This window comes from Columba livia, chromosome 4 (genome assembly GCF_036013475.1).
Source record: "Columba livia isolate bColLiv1 breed racing homer chromosome 4, bColLiv1.pat.W.v2, whole genome shotgun sequence".
Lineage (NCBI taxonomy): Eukaryota > Metazoa > Chordata > Aves > Columbiformes > Columbidae > Columba > Columba livia.
In genome coordinates, this window is record NC_088605.1 from 458,324 (window position 1) to 473,554 (window position 15,231).

A 15,231-nucleotide genomic window follows, 5' to 3' on the forward strand; every position below is an offset into this window, starting at 1 on the left:
CCCATCCCCTCCCATCCCCATCCCCATCCCCTCCCATCCCCATCCCATCCCATCCCATCCCATCCCCATCCCCATCCCCATCCCATCCCCTCCCATCCCCATCCCCATCCCCATCCCCATCCCATCCCCATCCCCATCCCAATCCCATTCCCATCCCCATCCCATCCCCATCCCCTCCCTTCCCTTCTCATCCCCATCCCCATCCCATCCCATCCCCTCCCATCCCCATCCCAATCCCATCCCCATCCCCTCCCTTCCCATCCCCATCCCCATCCCCATCCCATCCCATCCCCTCCCATCCCCATCCCATCCCCATCCCAACCCCATCCCCATGCCATCCCCATCCCCATCCCATCCCCTCCCATCCCCATCCCATCCCATCCCCTCCCATCCCCATCCCATCCCATCCCCATCCCAACCCCATCCCCATGCCATCCCCATCCCCATCCCCATCCCCATCCCATCCCCTCCCATCCCCATCCCCATCCCATCCCCTCCCATCCCCATCCCCATCCCATCCCATCCCATCCCATCCCCTCCCATCCCCAACCCCATCCCCATCCCCATCCCATCCCCATCTCATCCCTGTCACTGCCACTGCTCCCTCCCGCTCACTGTGCACGGCGCCAGGTCAGACCTGCACCGGTGCGCACAGCGACATCGGCCATCCCCACACTGGTGTGCACAGTCAGCCCCGCACCGGTGTGCACAGTCAGCCCCGCACCGGTGCGCACAGCCAGGTTGGTCAGCCCGGCACCGGTGTGCACAGTCAGCCCCACACCGGTGCGCACAGTCAGCCCTGCACCGGTGCGCACAGACAGGTTGGTCAGCCCGGCACCGGTGCGCACAGTCAGCCCTGCACCGGTGCGCACAGACAGGTTGGTCAGCCCCGCACCGGTGTGTGCAGTGAGGTCGGCACATGTTAATGAATAGATCATTTGCCAACAGCCCCTGGGGGGGGATCCCCAGCGTCCCCCGGCTCCCAGCACATTAATCCCTGTTTACCGGGGCGAGGTGTAATCCCATTAGCTGTGGCTTCGCCAGGGGCCACCAGCCCCGTGAGCAGGGTCAGGATTTATTGCCAATAATTGCCTGGGTCTCCTCCCCCGGCGCATGGCGCGGCGCTGCCAGCGGCTCCCCTGGCGATGCCCCACTTGTCTCTGCTACCGACAGTTTAATTTTGCACCGAGCTATTCCCCTTATTAAAGGAAAATTCATTTGCAAGCAATTTCCATGTGCAAACTGCTCTGCAGCGCCGGCTCCGGCGCAGGGCTGGGAGCGGCCCTAATCGAGTTACCGCCAGGCGCTTCGGCACGGAGACGCGTTATTGAAATGGATCCGCTAAATAATAGATCAGGGGCAGCGTGCGGTGCTGGTTCGTAAGCGTGTTAGCGGGCTGAGCCACCGCCTCCCCCAACCGCGTTACCCGGCGCGGTGCGGGTGTCCCGCCGGCCTGCGCCGCAGCGGCTGCACCGGGCTGGGACACTCGGGGGGCCCTGGGTGCCCCGCCATGGGGGCCACAGAGCTGCCGGTGCCTGGAACTGGGGGTGACCCCGAGATGGAGCGTCCTGAGTGGGGGAACAGGGCAGCCCCCACTGGCATGGACGGTCCCCAGCGCAGGGACATCCTTGTGCCTGCGTGCACACCCCTGCGTGCACACCCCTGTGTGCATGCATGCACCCGGCACAAACACACACCCCAGCACAAACACACACCCTGGCACCCGTGTACACACACCCCCTCACACGTGCACACACACCCTGACACACACACACCCCCTGACATACGCACACATGCCTTGACCTGTGCGCGCACACACCCTCATGCACGCACACTCACACTCATGCGTGCACACACACCCTTGTGCGCACACACACACCCTCATGCGTGCACATGCACCCTTGTGCGCACACACACCCCCCCACACGTACACACACCCTTGTGCACACACACACACCCCCATGCGTGCACACACACCCTCACGCCTGCACACACACACGCGTGCGCACACACCCTCACATGTACACACACCCCCTTGTGCACACACACACTCACTCATGCACACACACACCCCCTCACACGTGCACACACACCATTGTGCACACACACACACCCCCACGTGTGCACACACACCCACGTGTGCACACACACCCTCACGCCTGCACACACACACTCACACGTGCACACACACCCTCACATGTACACACACACCCTCACGCGTGCACACACACCATTGTGCACACACACACACCCCCACGTGTGCACACACACCCACGTGTGCACACACACCCTTGTGCACACACACACCCTCACACGTGCACACACACCCTTGTGCACACACACACCCCCTCACACGTGCACACACACCCTCACGCGTGCACACACACGCTCAGGCGCCGCTGCTCCTGTGCCGATGTGCAGAGCCTGGCATGGTTGCTGGGGAGGGGCCCAGGCCTTGCACAGGGCCCCAGACCCCCAGGGACCCCCAAAGGACCGCAGCCCCGGTGGGACGGAGGTGTGGGAGCTGAGGCGGCGCTGGCGGTGTCACACCAGCCGTGCTGCCCCGTGGTGCCACCAGATTCATCCAAGCAGCCGTGCCCGCCGCCATCCCCCCAGCCATGGGCGGCCGGCCGGCGCAGGGCGCTCTGCCCCACTCCGCAGGAAACTCCAACGTTCCTGCAAGAACCCAGAGCTCTCCTTCCATTTCCCCTGTGTGTCCCGTTTTGGGGTGACAAGCGGTTCCCTTCCCATGTTCCCACAGCTGGAGCTGGCGCCTCCCCTGCCCAGCTCAGCGCTGCCTGTGGGCCGGCAGGACCCGGGCTGCTCAGCCCACCCCGGCAGCACCCTGGGCTGCCATGGGGCTCCTGGGCACGAGTGGGGGCTCAAGGAGAGCGAGAGGTGCTGGCACCGCTCGCGGGAGCTTCCCTGGGCACCGGCTGCTGTGCAGGGTGTTCACCCGACCACTGCGGAGCGATGGGCAGGGGACATGGAGCAGGGGCGCTGGGGTGTCCCACCGGGGTGAGCGATGCTGCCGGAGCTCCGCTGGGCGCCAGCCCGGCCCTGCCTGCCCTGGTGCCAGGGGCCCGGCCTGGCTGCAGCGCTCAGGCACTGCTGGCCCAGCACTCTACTCTGCAGCACAGCTCGCTCCAGCCCCGAGCGCCCGGGCTGCAGGGGGCTGCTCAGTGGGGCAGGGCGGCTGCGAGCCCTGCGAGCCCTGAGCCCGAACGGCGCAAGAACAAGAATTATCCCGAGCAGCAATTTCCTGGCATGTCACAGGACATTAGCTGGGATGGAGCGCAGGGCACGGGCGCCAACCGGGGCTGTGCTGGGGCTGTGTCCCTTCCCTGGCCCTGCCTGCTGGGTGCCCGCGGCCTCGTGTCCAGCGCGGCGCTGCCCGGGGGCACTGCGGCTTGGAAGGGCCCAGCTGAGCCCGGGTCCACTGGCAGCTCCTGTGGGGCCAGTGGCCGGGACGGAGCAGGGGACACAGCCCCCCCGGAGCAGGCCCCGCTCCGGCACGCGAGGGGAGCTGGCGGCACACGCAGCAGCGGCAGCTCCATGTCTCCCCACATCACGCTGCCGCCATCGGAGAGGACAAAAGCCGCACGCGAGGCGGCCGTGCAAACGCCGCTGTGTCGGCTTGACGCTGTTCGCACGCCGGTGAGGCCCGGTGTGCCCGTGGGGGGCCTGTCTGGCAGCACCATGCCGGGGCAGCCGCGCTGCCAGGCCGGCGCTTCCTGCGAGCAGCCTGGAAATCTCTCCCAAATCGGTTTGATCCCAGGCTGCCGGAGCCCCTGCCCCCGCCCGCGCCGGCGTTTAATTGCTCCGGCTGCTGGGAAATTTCAAGGTTGAATTTGTCTAACTCCAATTTCCAGCCGGGGGATCGCGTTCTGCCTTTGTCAGCAAGATTGGAAGCCCCCAACCCCTCCCAGCGCCAGCACTGCCAGGTCCCCTGCACCTGCTCCCCCAGCCCAGCACAGCTCTCCCACCACCCCCTGCCCACAGGTTCATTTTCTCCCGTTACTACTGTGACCTCTGCGCCCTCCACACCCCCCTGTGTGCCCCCCATGTCCCCTTGCCAGGCCCAGAACATCCCGGCAGCTGCCCCATGGGGTCACCGGGCGGGACCGGGACCGGGGATGCCGAATAGCCCCGGAGGGATGATTTGGCACCCCCCAGTCGCTGTCCTACCAGAGGCTCCAGGCCCGGTGCCGGCAGCCGGGGCTCACCTGCGTGTGCGGGCGTCCCTGGGCTTTTTACGAGCGGTCAGGATCCCAGAGCTATTTGTACCGGGGAGGGCAGCTGCGGGGGGGGGGCGGATTTATGGCCGGGCCGCACTCTGAAACCCAAAACCCACCCGAAGCGGCCTAATCACTCCCAGACGCGGCGGCCCCTGCGCTTTTATGGGGCATTTTAGAGCAGGGGAGCTAATAAATTTTTGCGACGGTAAAAGCTCCGCTGAGGATGATGGAGGGGGGACAGCGGGCACCCACCGGCCACTCCCCGGGGGGGAATTAAGATGGCTGTACGAGGGGGAGGCGCGGCACCGCGCCCCGTCTGCATCCCGGTGTCGGCGGCGGAGAGGGAGCGGCGCCCCCCGCCCCCGCCGGTGGCTCCTCCTCCTCCCGGTGCCCAATTTGCCGCCCCGGCCGCGGGTCTTTAAGTCTGCGGCAGCCGGGCCGCGGGGCAAGGGGAGCGGCAGCGAGCGCGGAGCTGCCCAGCCCCGCCGAGCGGCTCCGGGAGGCCGAGCGCTCCCCGCGGCCGCCGGGCCCCCGCCGAGGGGGCGGGCTGCGCCCACGGGGTTTAAGTGCGACCGCGGCTTGATGCGCGGGCGGGACGGCCAGAGGGGGGGGACCCCGGCGGGATGAGGCGGGCGCGGTGCTGAGGCGGCCCCGGTGCGGGAGCGGGGACGCGCCATGACCTCGGCGCGGGAGGCGGCCGGTTCCCCCCCGCTGCACCCCCCGGGCGGCGGCCGCCGGCGGAGCGCCCTGGACCAGCTCCCGCCGCCCGCCAACTCCAACAAGCCGCTGACCCCCTTCGGCATCGAGGACATCCTGGGGCGGCCCCGCGGCGGGAGCCCCCCCGGCCCCGCCGCGCCCCCCGCCCGGCTCCCCGAGAAGGCAGCGGGGCCCCGCGGCGGCGGCTGCGCCCCGTCCTCGCCGCTCTGCGCGCTGGAGGAGCTCGCCAGCAAAACCTTCCAGGGGCTGGAGCTGGGCGTGCTGCAGGCGGCCGAAGGTACCGGGGCGGCGGGGTCTGCGCGAGCGGGGGGACAGGGGCGGGCATCGGGCAGGTGCCCGGGACGGCGGGCGGGAGGCTCCGGGACTGCTCCGCCGCCGGGCCCGTTGGCGGTGCCGGGGTCCCTCCTCGCCCCCAGCCCGGCGCGGCCCCGGTAAGTTTCGCTCGTCCCCCGGAGCGGCGAGCGCGGCCGAGAGACGCGGCGGCCGCTGGCCGGGAAGAGGCCGGTGCTGGTTCGGGGCCGCGGGGCCGCGGCAGCCCGGCTGGGGCAGCCCCGACACCGCTCCCCGGAGCCGCACCGGCGGCCGCGGCCCGGAGGGAGAGAGAGGCCCGGGGCCGGTCACGGGTACCGCGAGCGAGTGCCGGCCGAATCCGCTCCGCGGTGGCGGGTGAGCCGCGAGCGGGACCGAGACACCGCCGCGGGCAGCCCGGAGCTCCGAGAGGACCTGCCGGGCCGGGCGCGGCAGCTTTACCGGGACAGGCGTGGACCGACCCGGCCTCGGGCCTCGGAGGCTGCGGTACCGGGCGGCGGATCGGTCCCGCGGCGGCGACCGGGCTGCACCGGGTGGAGCGGCTGCAGCCGGCCCCGCCGAGCCGTGACCGTGACCGAGCGCAGGGGCAGAGCGACGGATCGGTCCCGTTGGCAACGAAAATCCGTTACCGACCCTCCGCCAGCGTCCGCGAGCCCCGGGCATGGCGGCTCCGGCCGGGCTCCGGTTCTCCGGCAGAAACCCGTTCCCGGGGTGGCCGGGGAACGGCGGCGGCTCCCGGCGGGGTCCGGCAGCCGCTTCCCGGACCGGCCGCAGCTCTCCCGGGACACCGGGCTGGGCAGACCCGGTGGGTCATAGACCCGCGGGTACGAACCGGCCCCGACGGTCGCAGGCTCGGCCCCAGCGAGCAAACCCGCCGTGAGAGCGGACGGACGGACAGACGGACGAACCGAGCGGCAACAGGGCCCCTGCGGCCCAGACGAAAGTCATCTGTCGGGCGGACAGACAGACAAGCGCGGGCGGAACGCGGCGCCTGCCGATAACGAAAAATCCCTTAAATGGACGGACACACGGACAGACAGAACAGGGCTCCCTCCGTTAATGAAAAAACCCTTACCGAGACGGACAGACAGACAGACAGAGCACGGCTTTGCGATTAACAGAAACAAAAAACAAAACCAAAAAAACCCACACACAAAAAAAACAACAAATAAACCCCTTTATTCGGCCGGACAGACGGACGGACAGGGACCAGTGGAGCTGCGCTCATGCAACTAACGAAGAAAAAAAAACCGTTACTCGGCCGGACAGACGGACGTGGATCGGCAGAGCGCGGGCCTCGCCGTTAACGAGAAAACCATTGCTCCGCCGGACAGACGGACACAAACAGACAGAGCGGGGCTCTAGTTATTAAGCAAGAAATCCGTTACCCGGCCGGACAGACGGACAGGGACAGGCAGAGTGCAGCCCCGCGGTTAACGAAAAAACCCTTGTCCGGGCGGACAGACGGACACGGACAGAGCCCAGCGCCCGTAATTAACGAAAAAAACCTCCTTTCCCCGCCGGGCTGGGAAGGGCCGAGCGGTTCTCCGCTAACTAACGAACCGGACGGACAAACAGACAGAGCGGGGCTTAACGAAGGGGAAAAGCCCTTATCCGGACAGACAGACAGACATGGCCGGGTGGATCGGCGCTCTGTATTTAACGAAAAGAAGCTGTTGCACGGACGGACAGACGGACGGAAAGGGAACAGCTTGGGGCTCCCAGAATTATGGTTAAAAAAACCCAACACGTTACTCGGCCGGACAGACGGACACGGCCGGGCAGAGCGGGGCTGCGGTAATTAACGAAAAGAGCCTGCGGACAGATGGACACGGCCGGGCAGAGCGGGGCTGCCGTAATTAACGAACAGAGCCGTTGCCTGCCGGACAGACGGACACGGCTGGGCAGAGCGCAGGTCCCACGATAAAGGAAAAAATCCCCTTACTCGGACGGAGCCACGGACAGACACGGGACAGAGTGGGGCTCCCGGGATGGAGGTAAAACCGCGTTACGCGGCCGGACAGACGGACACGGCCGGGCCGAGCGTGGGTCTTGTAATCAGCGAAAACAAAACTCCTTCCCTGTCCGAGCGGGGCGGCCCGCGGCTAACGGCGAGTAAACCGGGACCCACGGACAGACGGACTCACCGGCAGAAAGAACACAGATCGAGGTTCCCGTAATTAAGGTAAAACCCCATTGCTCGGACGGACGGACGGACAGACGGACACGGCCCGGGCAGAGCGCGGGTCCCGTGATAAACGAAAAAAAAGCCTCTTTGCCCCGACGGACCGACAGACAGACAGAAACGGAGCGACCGGGGTTCGCGAGTGACGCAAAACCCCGTTACCGGGAGGGACCCACGGACACGGCCGGGAGATCCCGGTGCTCCGGTAACGAATGACGGGGGCCGCTGCACGGACGGACCCGCTCACAGCAGCGGCAGGGCCGGGGGTCCCCGGGGGGCAGAACCGGGACTCTGCGGCCCGTTCGGAGCCGGTACCGGTGCCGCGGGCAGACGCGATCCGCCGCTCACTGGAGGTTTCTGTCCTCCACCGTCACCAGCACGGGAGGGCGACGGGATCGGGGCCTCGGGGCTGCGGCGCGGCCGTGCCGAGAGCGGCAGCGGGGACCGAACCCCGGGGGGCCCGCACGAACCGGGGAGTCACCGGCACCGGGGCTCGTGAAAACCGTTGAGTGAAAGCAATCGAAGGGCCGCGAATCGCACTGCCGGTCCGGCCCCGCCGTCCGGAACTCCCGGGGCTCCGTTACGGGATGCCGGCCCCGGCGCGGTGCGGGCCCCGCAGCAGCGGACCGGGCTCACGGAGTCCCGTGACCGCCGGACCGCGCCGCCGGCGGGACACGGGTGGGCTCGGCCCCGCGCCGCGGCGGACGGCGGCCCCGGCGGGACAGGAACCGCTGCGGAACGGCGCGGGGCCAGCCCGGGCAGCTCTCCGCTCCCGGTACCGGGATCCCGGCAGTGGCGCCACTCCCGGGCAGCGCCGCGGGTAGGCCCGGGGTTCGGTGCGGCTCGGTCTGGTTTGTGCGGCTGAGCTGGGGCCGGCTCAGCTCGGTTTAGCTCAGCTCAGCTCGGCGCGACCCAGGTGGGGTCGGTTCGGCCGGTTTCGGCGTTTCACGGCTGGGAGGGGGGTCGGTGCTGGGCAGCGGGGGTTGGCGGGGGAGGGACGGGCCCGGCTGGGCTCCCCGCGGCCGGGGTCGCTTAAGCTCGGCTCAGCGAGGCGCGGCGGTGCCGGTGCGGGTGCGGTGCCGGTATGGGTGCGGTGCTGGTGCGGGTGCGGTGTTGGTGCGGCGCGGTGCCGGTACGGGCGCGGTGCCGGTACCGGTGCCGGCGCGCTGAGCCCGCTGTCCCCGCAGGTCGGGAGCCGCTGGGCGCCCTGGGGCAGCGCCCGGCCTGCAAGAAGCGGCGCAAGTCGCGGACGGCGTTCACCAACCAGCAGATCTACGAGCTGGAGCAGCGGTTCCTGCGGCAGAAGTACCTGTCCCCGGCGGACCGGGACCAGCTGGCGGCCCGGCTGGCGCTCAGCACGGCCCAGGTCATCACCTGGTTCCAGAACCGCCGCGCCAAGCTCAAGCGGGACCTGGAGGAGCTCCGGGCCGACGTGGCCTCGCTGCAGGCGCTGCCCCCCGCCGCCCTGCAGCAGCTGGCGGCCCTGCCCGACCCCCCGCGCCCCCCCGGGCCCGGCCCCGCGCCGCCGCCGCCGCCCGCCGAGCTCTCGGAGGAGGAGATCGACGTGGGGGACTGAAGCGGCGGCGGTGGGGCCGGGGGGTCGCGGGCCGGCACCGAGACTGACCGAGCCCCCGGGCTGGACGGGGCGGCCGCGCTGCCCCCCCGGGGGCAATTGGTGCAATTTTTCGCCTTTTTCCTTTTTTTTTTTTTTTTAATTTTAACGTTATTTTCTACCGTGTCTGTCCCGCCGGCCCATCCGTGGCCCTGGGGCCGCAGAGCCGGGGGCTCGGGGGGCCCGGCCCGGCCGGGTGTACATATTTGGAATAAAGGCGACACCTTATTAAGGAGCGCGGAGCGGCTCTGGCGGCGGGACGGGCGGACAGGTCACTCCCGCACCCCCCGGGCCGGAGCACCAGACACCCCGCGGGCGCCCCGGCCTCGCCGCGCGTCTCCGGGACTGAGGACCCCGTGTCCCCCGCTGCCCCGCGTTCCCGCCCCCGAGAGCCGAAAGGCCCCCTCGTGGGGACAGCACGGCTCGGGGAGGTCACCCGGTACCGGCCCGGGCGAGCGCAGGGGATGGAGGTCCCGGCTACGGCCCCAAAGCGGCTCCGGGGCCGCGCTGCGCCCCGGCTGCGGGGGGCGCTGGGGGTGTCTGTGTGTGTCCAGCCCCACGCCCACACCCGCATGTCGGCTGCAGGGGACGCAGAACCCGCGGGGGAGGCGGCGGGGGCACGTACCGCGGTCGAGGGGCTGCGCCCGTCCCCCCGTGACCGCTGCCCGACTCGTGACCGGAGCGGGGCCGGGGTAGCGCCGGGTGGCGGCACCTCGCTCCCCGCTCCCCTCCCGCAGACCCGCCCCGGCCGCTGGAGCCCACACCACCCCTCGTTGCGTCATGCCCCGGTGACGTCACTGCGCGAAGCGGTGACGTCACTCTCCGACGAGCCGGAGCGGGGGGGGCCGGGAGGAGCCCGCGCGGGGGGATCGGGCAGCTGCCGCCCCTGTCCCCGGCGGGTCCCCCGGGGCCCCTGTCACCGCAGCTACGCGCGTCGCGGCTGCGGGTCCCTCCAGCGTCCATATGAGCCCCCGCTGATCTAATTACGGCGGTGCAAACTTCCGAAGGCAGAGCCGGCCCCCCGGTATTTTCTCCGGTTTTAATTGCATTGTCCCGCCCCTCCCCCCGCGCCGCAGCCGCCCGGCCGAGGGGGGAGGGGGAGAAATGAGATTTAGCCTGAAAGTGCCTTTGAGCATCCCCGCGGGGAATTGCTTTTCATCTGACAGGTAGGAGCGGCCGGGCCGACACGCGTGGGGCATGCGCGGTGCTGCCCCGCCCCCCGGCTCCGCTGCCCGCCCCCGCCCGGTAACGGCAGGGGGTGACCCGGGGGCACGGCGAGGGGAGGGGGGACATGGACCCCTGCCCGTGGGGGCAGGGACAGGCAGGGACCGGCAGGGACAGACAGCACGGCAGGGGCAGGAGACGATGGGGAGCAACCCCGGGGGTCCCATCCTGCCTCCCTCTCCCCAGTCCCTGGGACCCCCCCGGGATGCCCCACCCTGGCACCCCCGACGTTAAGGAACCCCAAGTCTGGCATCCCCCGGGCTCAGGGCCCCCATCCCAGCACCCCGGGGGTTGAGGAGCCCCCGGGACCCCCAGCTCCCTGGGCCTGCTCTGGGGCTGGCACCTTCCACCCCCTCCCTGCAGCCCCTGGAGGGGCTGCACACCCGGCACTGGGGTTCCCACACCCGGCACTGGGGTTCACAGCCCGGCCTGGGGTTCCCACACCCGGCACTGGGGTTCCCACACCCGGCACTGGGGTTCACAGCCCGGCCTGGGGTTCACACACCCGGCACTGGGGTTCACCCAGAAAGGGAAGGTTTTCCCCCAGACCTGTGCCAGCAGCTCCCGGTGACCCCGGCAGCTCCCAGTGGCTATGCAGCCACAGCCCGGCCACCGCACGATAAAGACATGTCTGCTGCAGGCGATGGCATCTGCTGCCCTTGCAGCCATGTCACCCGCAGCCGTGTCACCCACAGCCGTGCCACCCGCAGCCTGGGCCTGGTGTGTGCAGGGCTGGACAACAGCCCAGTCCCAGTGACAGAGCTGAGCTGCTCTGGCTGCACCCAGGACCACCCCACAGCCCCACAGCACGTCCCAGCACGCACGCACGCACGGGCTTGTGTGCAGGCACACGCGTGTGTGCTGGATATGTGTGTGTCCCAGGTGTCTGTGTGTCCCAGGTGTCCATGTGTCCAGGGTGTGCAGGTACCTGCGTGGGAGCAGCAGGGGCGGGGTGTCCAGCCCCAAAGATGAGCTCACAGCCGGGCTGGGTCCCTCGGTAGCCACGCGGGAGCAGCTGGCGGGATCAGGGTCACACCTCTGTGCCGCGGGACGGTGCCGGCCCCACCGCGGCACACAGAGCCGGGCAGCCCTGCCCCACCAGCCCCCTTTCCACCGGGATCTCATCCGTCCCCATAGCACGAGCCAGTCCAGCACCTCCAGACGCCCCTGTCCCTTCTCGGCCCAGGGCAGACAATGGATGCCAAGTTCCCTCACCGTGGCCTCTGGGCTGCTGCCCCTCCGCCCCCGTCCTGCCCCACACCAGCCTCCCCCGGGGCAGCTAATCGCAGGCGGAAGCGTCGGCCGGGCCTGGCAGCGTCTGGCATCGCCCCCGGCTGCCCGGCGGGAGGCTTTGCTGCAGGAGACAGTGCAGGCACCGGGCACGCTGCCACCACCAGCCCTGCGCCCGCCGGCTCCCACTGCTCCACACGGCCACACCAGGCCGCCGGGACCACCGGGACCACCGCCAGCGCCTGCCCACACCGCCGGCACGGGCACGGCGTGGGGGACACGCATACACACACAGACAGACAGCAGGACGCACACATGCGGGAGCAGCGCAAGGCACCCAGTGTGCATGTGGGGCCCAGAGCTGCTGCTGTGGGCACAGCTGTGACCGGGACACGCTGGCGGTGCCCACAGCACACGTGTCCCATCGTGGTACAGCCGTGACCGGGACACGCTGGCGGTGCCCACAGCACACGTGTCCCATCGTGGTACAGCCGTGACCGGGACACGCTGGCGGTGCCCACAGCACACGTGTCCCATCGTGGTACAGCCGTGACCGGGACACGCTGGCGGTGCCCACAGCACACGTGTCCCATCGCGGCACAGCTGTGACCAGGACACTCCGGCTGTGCGCACAGCACACGTGTCCCATCGTGGCACAGGCAGCCGGGCACACAGCTCGAGCGGGGACCCCAGGGCTGCACCGCACACACGTGTGAGCCCCACGGCCCCTGCCCAGCACCCACTGCGGCTCCCCCGGGACCACCCGCCCCTGCTTGCGGGGAACGGGCCCAGGGGGATTCGGCCCGGCCTAGCGGCCCCGGGGCAACGGTGCACGTCACCCCTGCCGCCCGTCACCCCTGTCGCCCCTGCCGCCCGTCGCCGGGGCCGCGGGCTGTGCCGGCTCAGCCCCCGCTCCTCCCCGCCGCACACACGCTCATCTTCTTCCTCTTCCAATTTTCTGGATGATTAACTCGACCGCTGTTTCCTGACAACCTCTGCTGTTGGTATTAATTTCTTTTAACTAGTGATTAATTACTCGCTGTCTCCCGCGCGCCTTCTCCCTGTTGCCTATTTGCATATTAATCAAATTCTACTTGATGGCCCGCCCGTCACCTCCCGCACGCCCCCGCGACGCCGTCACCCGCAAACGACGTTACAGCGGGGCCGTGCGGCCGGGACCCGCGGGGCGGGCTCGGGAGGGGAAGATCGCGCCGGGGGCTTCCGCGCTCCCGCTGCTGGGTCTCCGGTACCCGCGCCCGGGGCTCCCCGGGGCAGCGCGGGGCCGGGAGGGCGCCCAGCGGCGCTCCGCACCGGACCCGGACCCGCCCCCGCGAGGGCCGAGGCCGCCCCCTGCCGGCCGCCGGTGGCGCCGCGCGGGGCCGGTACCAGGAGCGGCGGGAGGGTTGCGGTGGGAGCGTTGCGGTGGGAGCGTTGCGGTGGGGTGGAGCCGCGGGCCGGCTCCTGGCACCGACCTACCGGAGCCCCGGCAGGGCCGGCTCGGCACCGGGAGCGGTAACGGAGCTCAACGGCAGCACCGGGCGCCTCAGGGGCACAGAGTCGGTCCCAGAGACAAAACCCACCTCAGCGTGGGAAGGAGCCCCCGGTCCCACAGAAGAGGGGGAGGGATGGGGAGGGATGGGGAGGGATGGGGAGGGATGGGGAGGGATGGGGAGGGATGGGGAGGGATGGGGAGGGATGGGGAGGGATGGGGAGGGATGGGGAGGGATGGGGAGGGATGGGGAGGACAGACAGCCACCACTGGCTCTCAGTTTTATTAAAACCCCAAATGAGGTACAAACCCACGAAGGGGCCGAGGGGCACAGCCCCCCCAGCAGTGGTAGGAAGAGTTCCAGGGAATCACAGACAACCCCAGCCCCATGGGACCCTTGTGGCCCCACGCAGGTGAGCCCAGCATAGCCCCCAGGGCAGCCCCGCAAGGCACAGGCACTAGAGGCAGTGGGGGGGCAGGTCCTGGGGGGGCAGGTCCTGGGGGGGCAGGTCCCGCTGCCCACAGAGGGAAAGGCACAGGCAGGCGCTGGCTCGGCCCCGGGAGCCGCGGTGTTGGGGGGAGCTCCAAGTCCCGCTGGCTACAGGAGCCCCCCGGGGGGGGCACCCACCTTGCCACAGGGCTCAGGGTGCCGGCGGGGGGCCGGGGTGGCGTGGGAGGGGTGCTTGAGCTGCAGCACCAGCCGGCTGCCCTCCAGCTCCGCGTCCTGGGGACAGGAGGGCAGGGGGAGCTGGCAGCGCTGCCCCAGGGGGAGGGACAGGAGGGGCAGCGCCCAGGACAGACACCCCCCAGCGCCCCCTGCCCCGGAGCTGGGGGGTCAGGGCGCCCCCGCTCACCTGCATGGCTGCATACGCCGCTTCTGCTGCCTCCTTGTGCGTGTAGTTGATGAAAGCGCAGCGCCGCTCCGGCAGCAGCCGCAGGGACCGGATCTCCCCAAACCTGCGGGGGTGTCAGCACCCACCCCAGAGGCTCCCCCCTGCTCCCCTCACAGGGTTTGCCCCCCAGGCCAGGAGCACCAGGGAAGGGGGCAGGCATGGGGGGGCAGGACAGCGGGAAGGGGACGCGGGGCGGGAAGGTGGGAAGGTGATGCGGGGCAGGACAGGTACAAGGCTGGGGGGCTGCGGGGGTGTGCTCACCGGCAGAAGGAGCCCTGCAGAACCTTCTCACCGATCCTGGCAGTGACATTCCCCACCCAGAGGGGATAGCAGTCCCTGCAGAACCGCACCAGTGTCACCGGCAGCCGGCGCTGCCCCACACCAACCTGAGCACTCCCAGGCGCTAGGAGCTCTGGGATCCGCCCCCTCCCGCCCAGTGCCCCCCGTGAGCCCCGGCAGCGTCCCAGTGGGGCAGGGGGCTGCCCCGGCACTGCCGGCCCCAGCTGTACCTGGCAGGGTGGGTGGCGGGCAGTGGCTGGGGGGGCAGTGGCTGGGGGGTCACAGCTCGGCCCTGGCTCCTGTAGCTCCCGAGGCCACTCGTGTCCTTGTCCTGGCAGCTCCTGCTCGCGCGTTCCCCTGCCGAGAGATAGAGACGGGCTCAGGTGGCTCTGGAGGCCGGCACAGCCCCCACAATGGCCGCCCCCAGCCCAGCGCCCCCCGAGACCACAGCCCAGCTCCCACACTCCCCCCTGCTGCCAGCTCTGCCAACAGCTCCAAAGCAAAACCGGCGCCGAGGCCCCTTACCGGAGGGAGGCAGCGGGGACGGCTCTCCAGCCTCCAGCAGGGGCGGGGACACGGGGACCCCCCCCGGGCTGCTCCAGCCATGGGGGCCGTTCTGCTGTGGGGGGACAGGAGGTCAGGCCCCGTGGGGCGGCAGCGGGGGAGGAGCGCGCTGGGGACTCACCGGCAGGAGGGCCCGGCAGGCCAACAGCTGGGCAACCGCCTCCGCGTTGGCCCCGTCCCGGCGCAGCAGCTCCTCGAAGGCGCTGGCGGCCTCGGCGTAGCGCTGGGGAGAGGAGCCGAGTCCCGCTGCCTGCACAGCCCCCGGCACCCCCAGCCCCACGGCCAGCCCCACTGACACCCACAGCCCCACGGCCAGCCCCACTGACACCCACAGCGCCCCGGCACCCCACAGCCAGCCCCACTGACACCCACAGCCCCACGGCCAGCCCCACTGACACCCACAGCCCCACGGCCAGCCCCACTGACACCCACAGCCAGCCCCACCGACAACCCCCAGCCCCATGGGCAGCCTCAGGCTCTAGTCCACCCCA

General features: G+C 70.0%; 2 protein-coding genes across 3 annotated transcripts; one reads left to right on the forward strand and one right to left on the reverse strand.

The window, feature by feature from the left end:
- Nucleotides 1-4,539: 4,539 nt before the first annotated feature.
- LBX2 (ladybird homeobox 2) lies at nucleotides 4,540-9,296 on the forward strand. The gene is made up of 2 exons (XM_065060103.1): nucleotides 4,540-5,232; nucleotides 8,637-9,296. Exons 1-2 carry the CDS (start codon nucleotides 4,914-4,916, stop codon nucleotides 9,023-9,025), a joined length of 708 nt encoding a protein of 235 aa, XP_064916175.1. The 5' UTR covers nucleotides 4,540-4,913; the 3' UTR covers nucleotides 9,026-9,296.
- Nucleotides 9,297-13,271: 3,975 nt separating this feature from the next.
- On the reverse strand, nucleotides 13,272-15,225 carry LOC135579301 (uncharacterized). Of its 2 annotated transcripts, none has more exons than XM_065060102.1 (6): nucleotides 14,862-15,225; nucleotides 14,702-14,792; nucleotides 14,407-14,533; nucleotides 14,159-14,233; nucleotides 13,859-13,961; nucleotides 13,272-13,728 (listed from the first exon to the last, which is right to left on the reverse strand). In XM_065060102.1, the coding sequence occupies exons 1-6, from the start codon at nucleotides 15,201-15,203 to the stop codon at nucleotides 13,603-13,605; spliced, it is 864 nt and encodes a 287-aa protein (XP_064916174.1). In that variant the 5' UTR covers nucleotides 15,204-15,225; the 3' UTR covers nucleotides 13,272-13,602. The 2 variants fall into 2 exon arrangements, with proteins under 2 accessions (XP_064916174.1, XP_064916173.1); XM_065060101.1 differs by having other exon boundaries at nucleotides 14,702-14,795.
- Nucleotides 15,226-15,231: the final 6 nt, after the last annotated feature.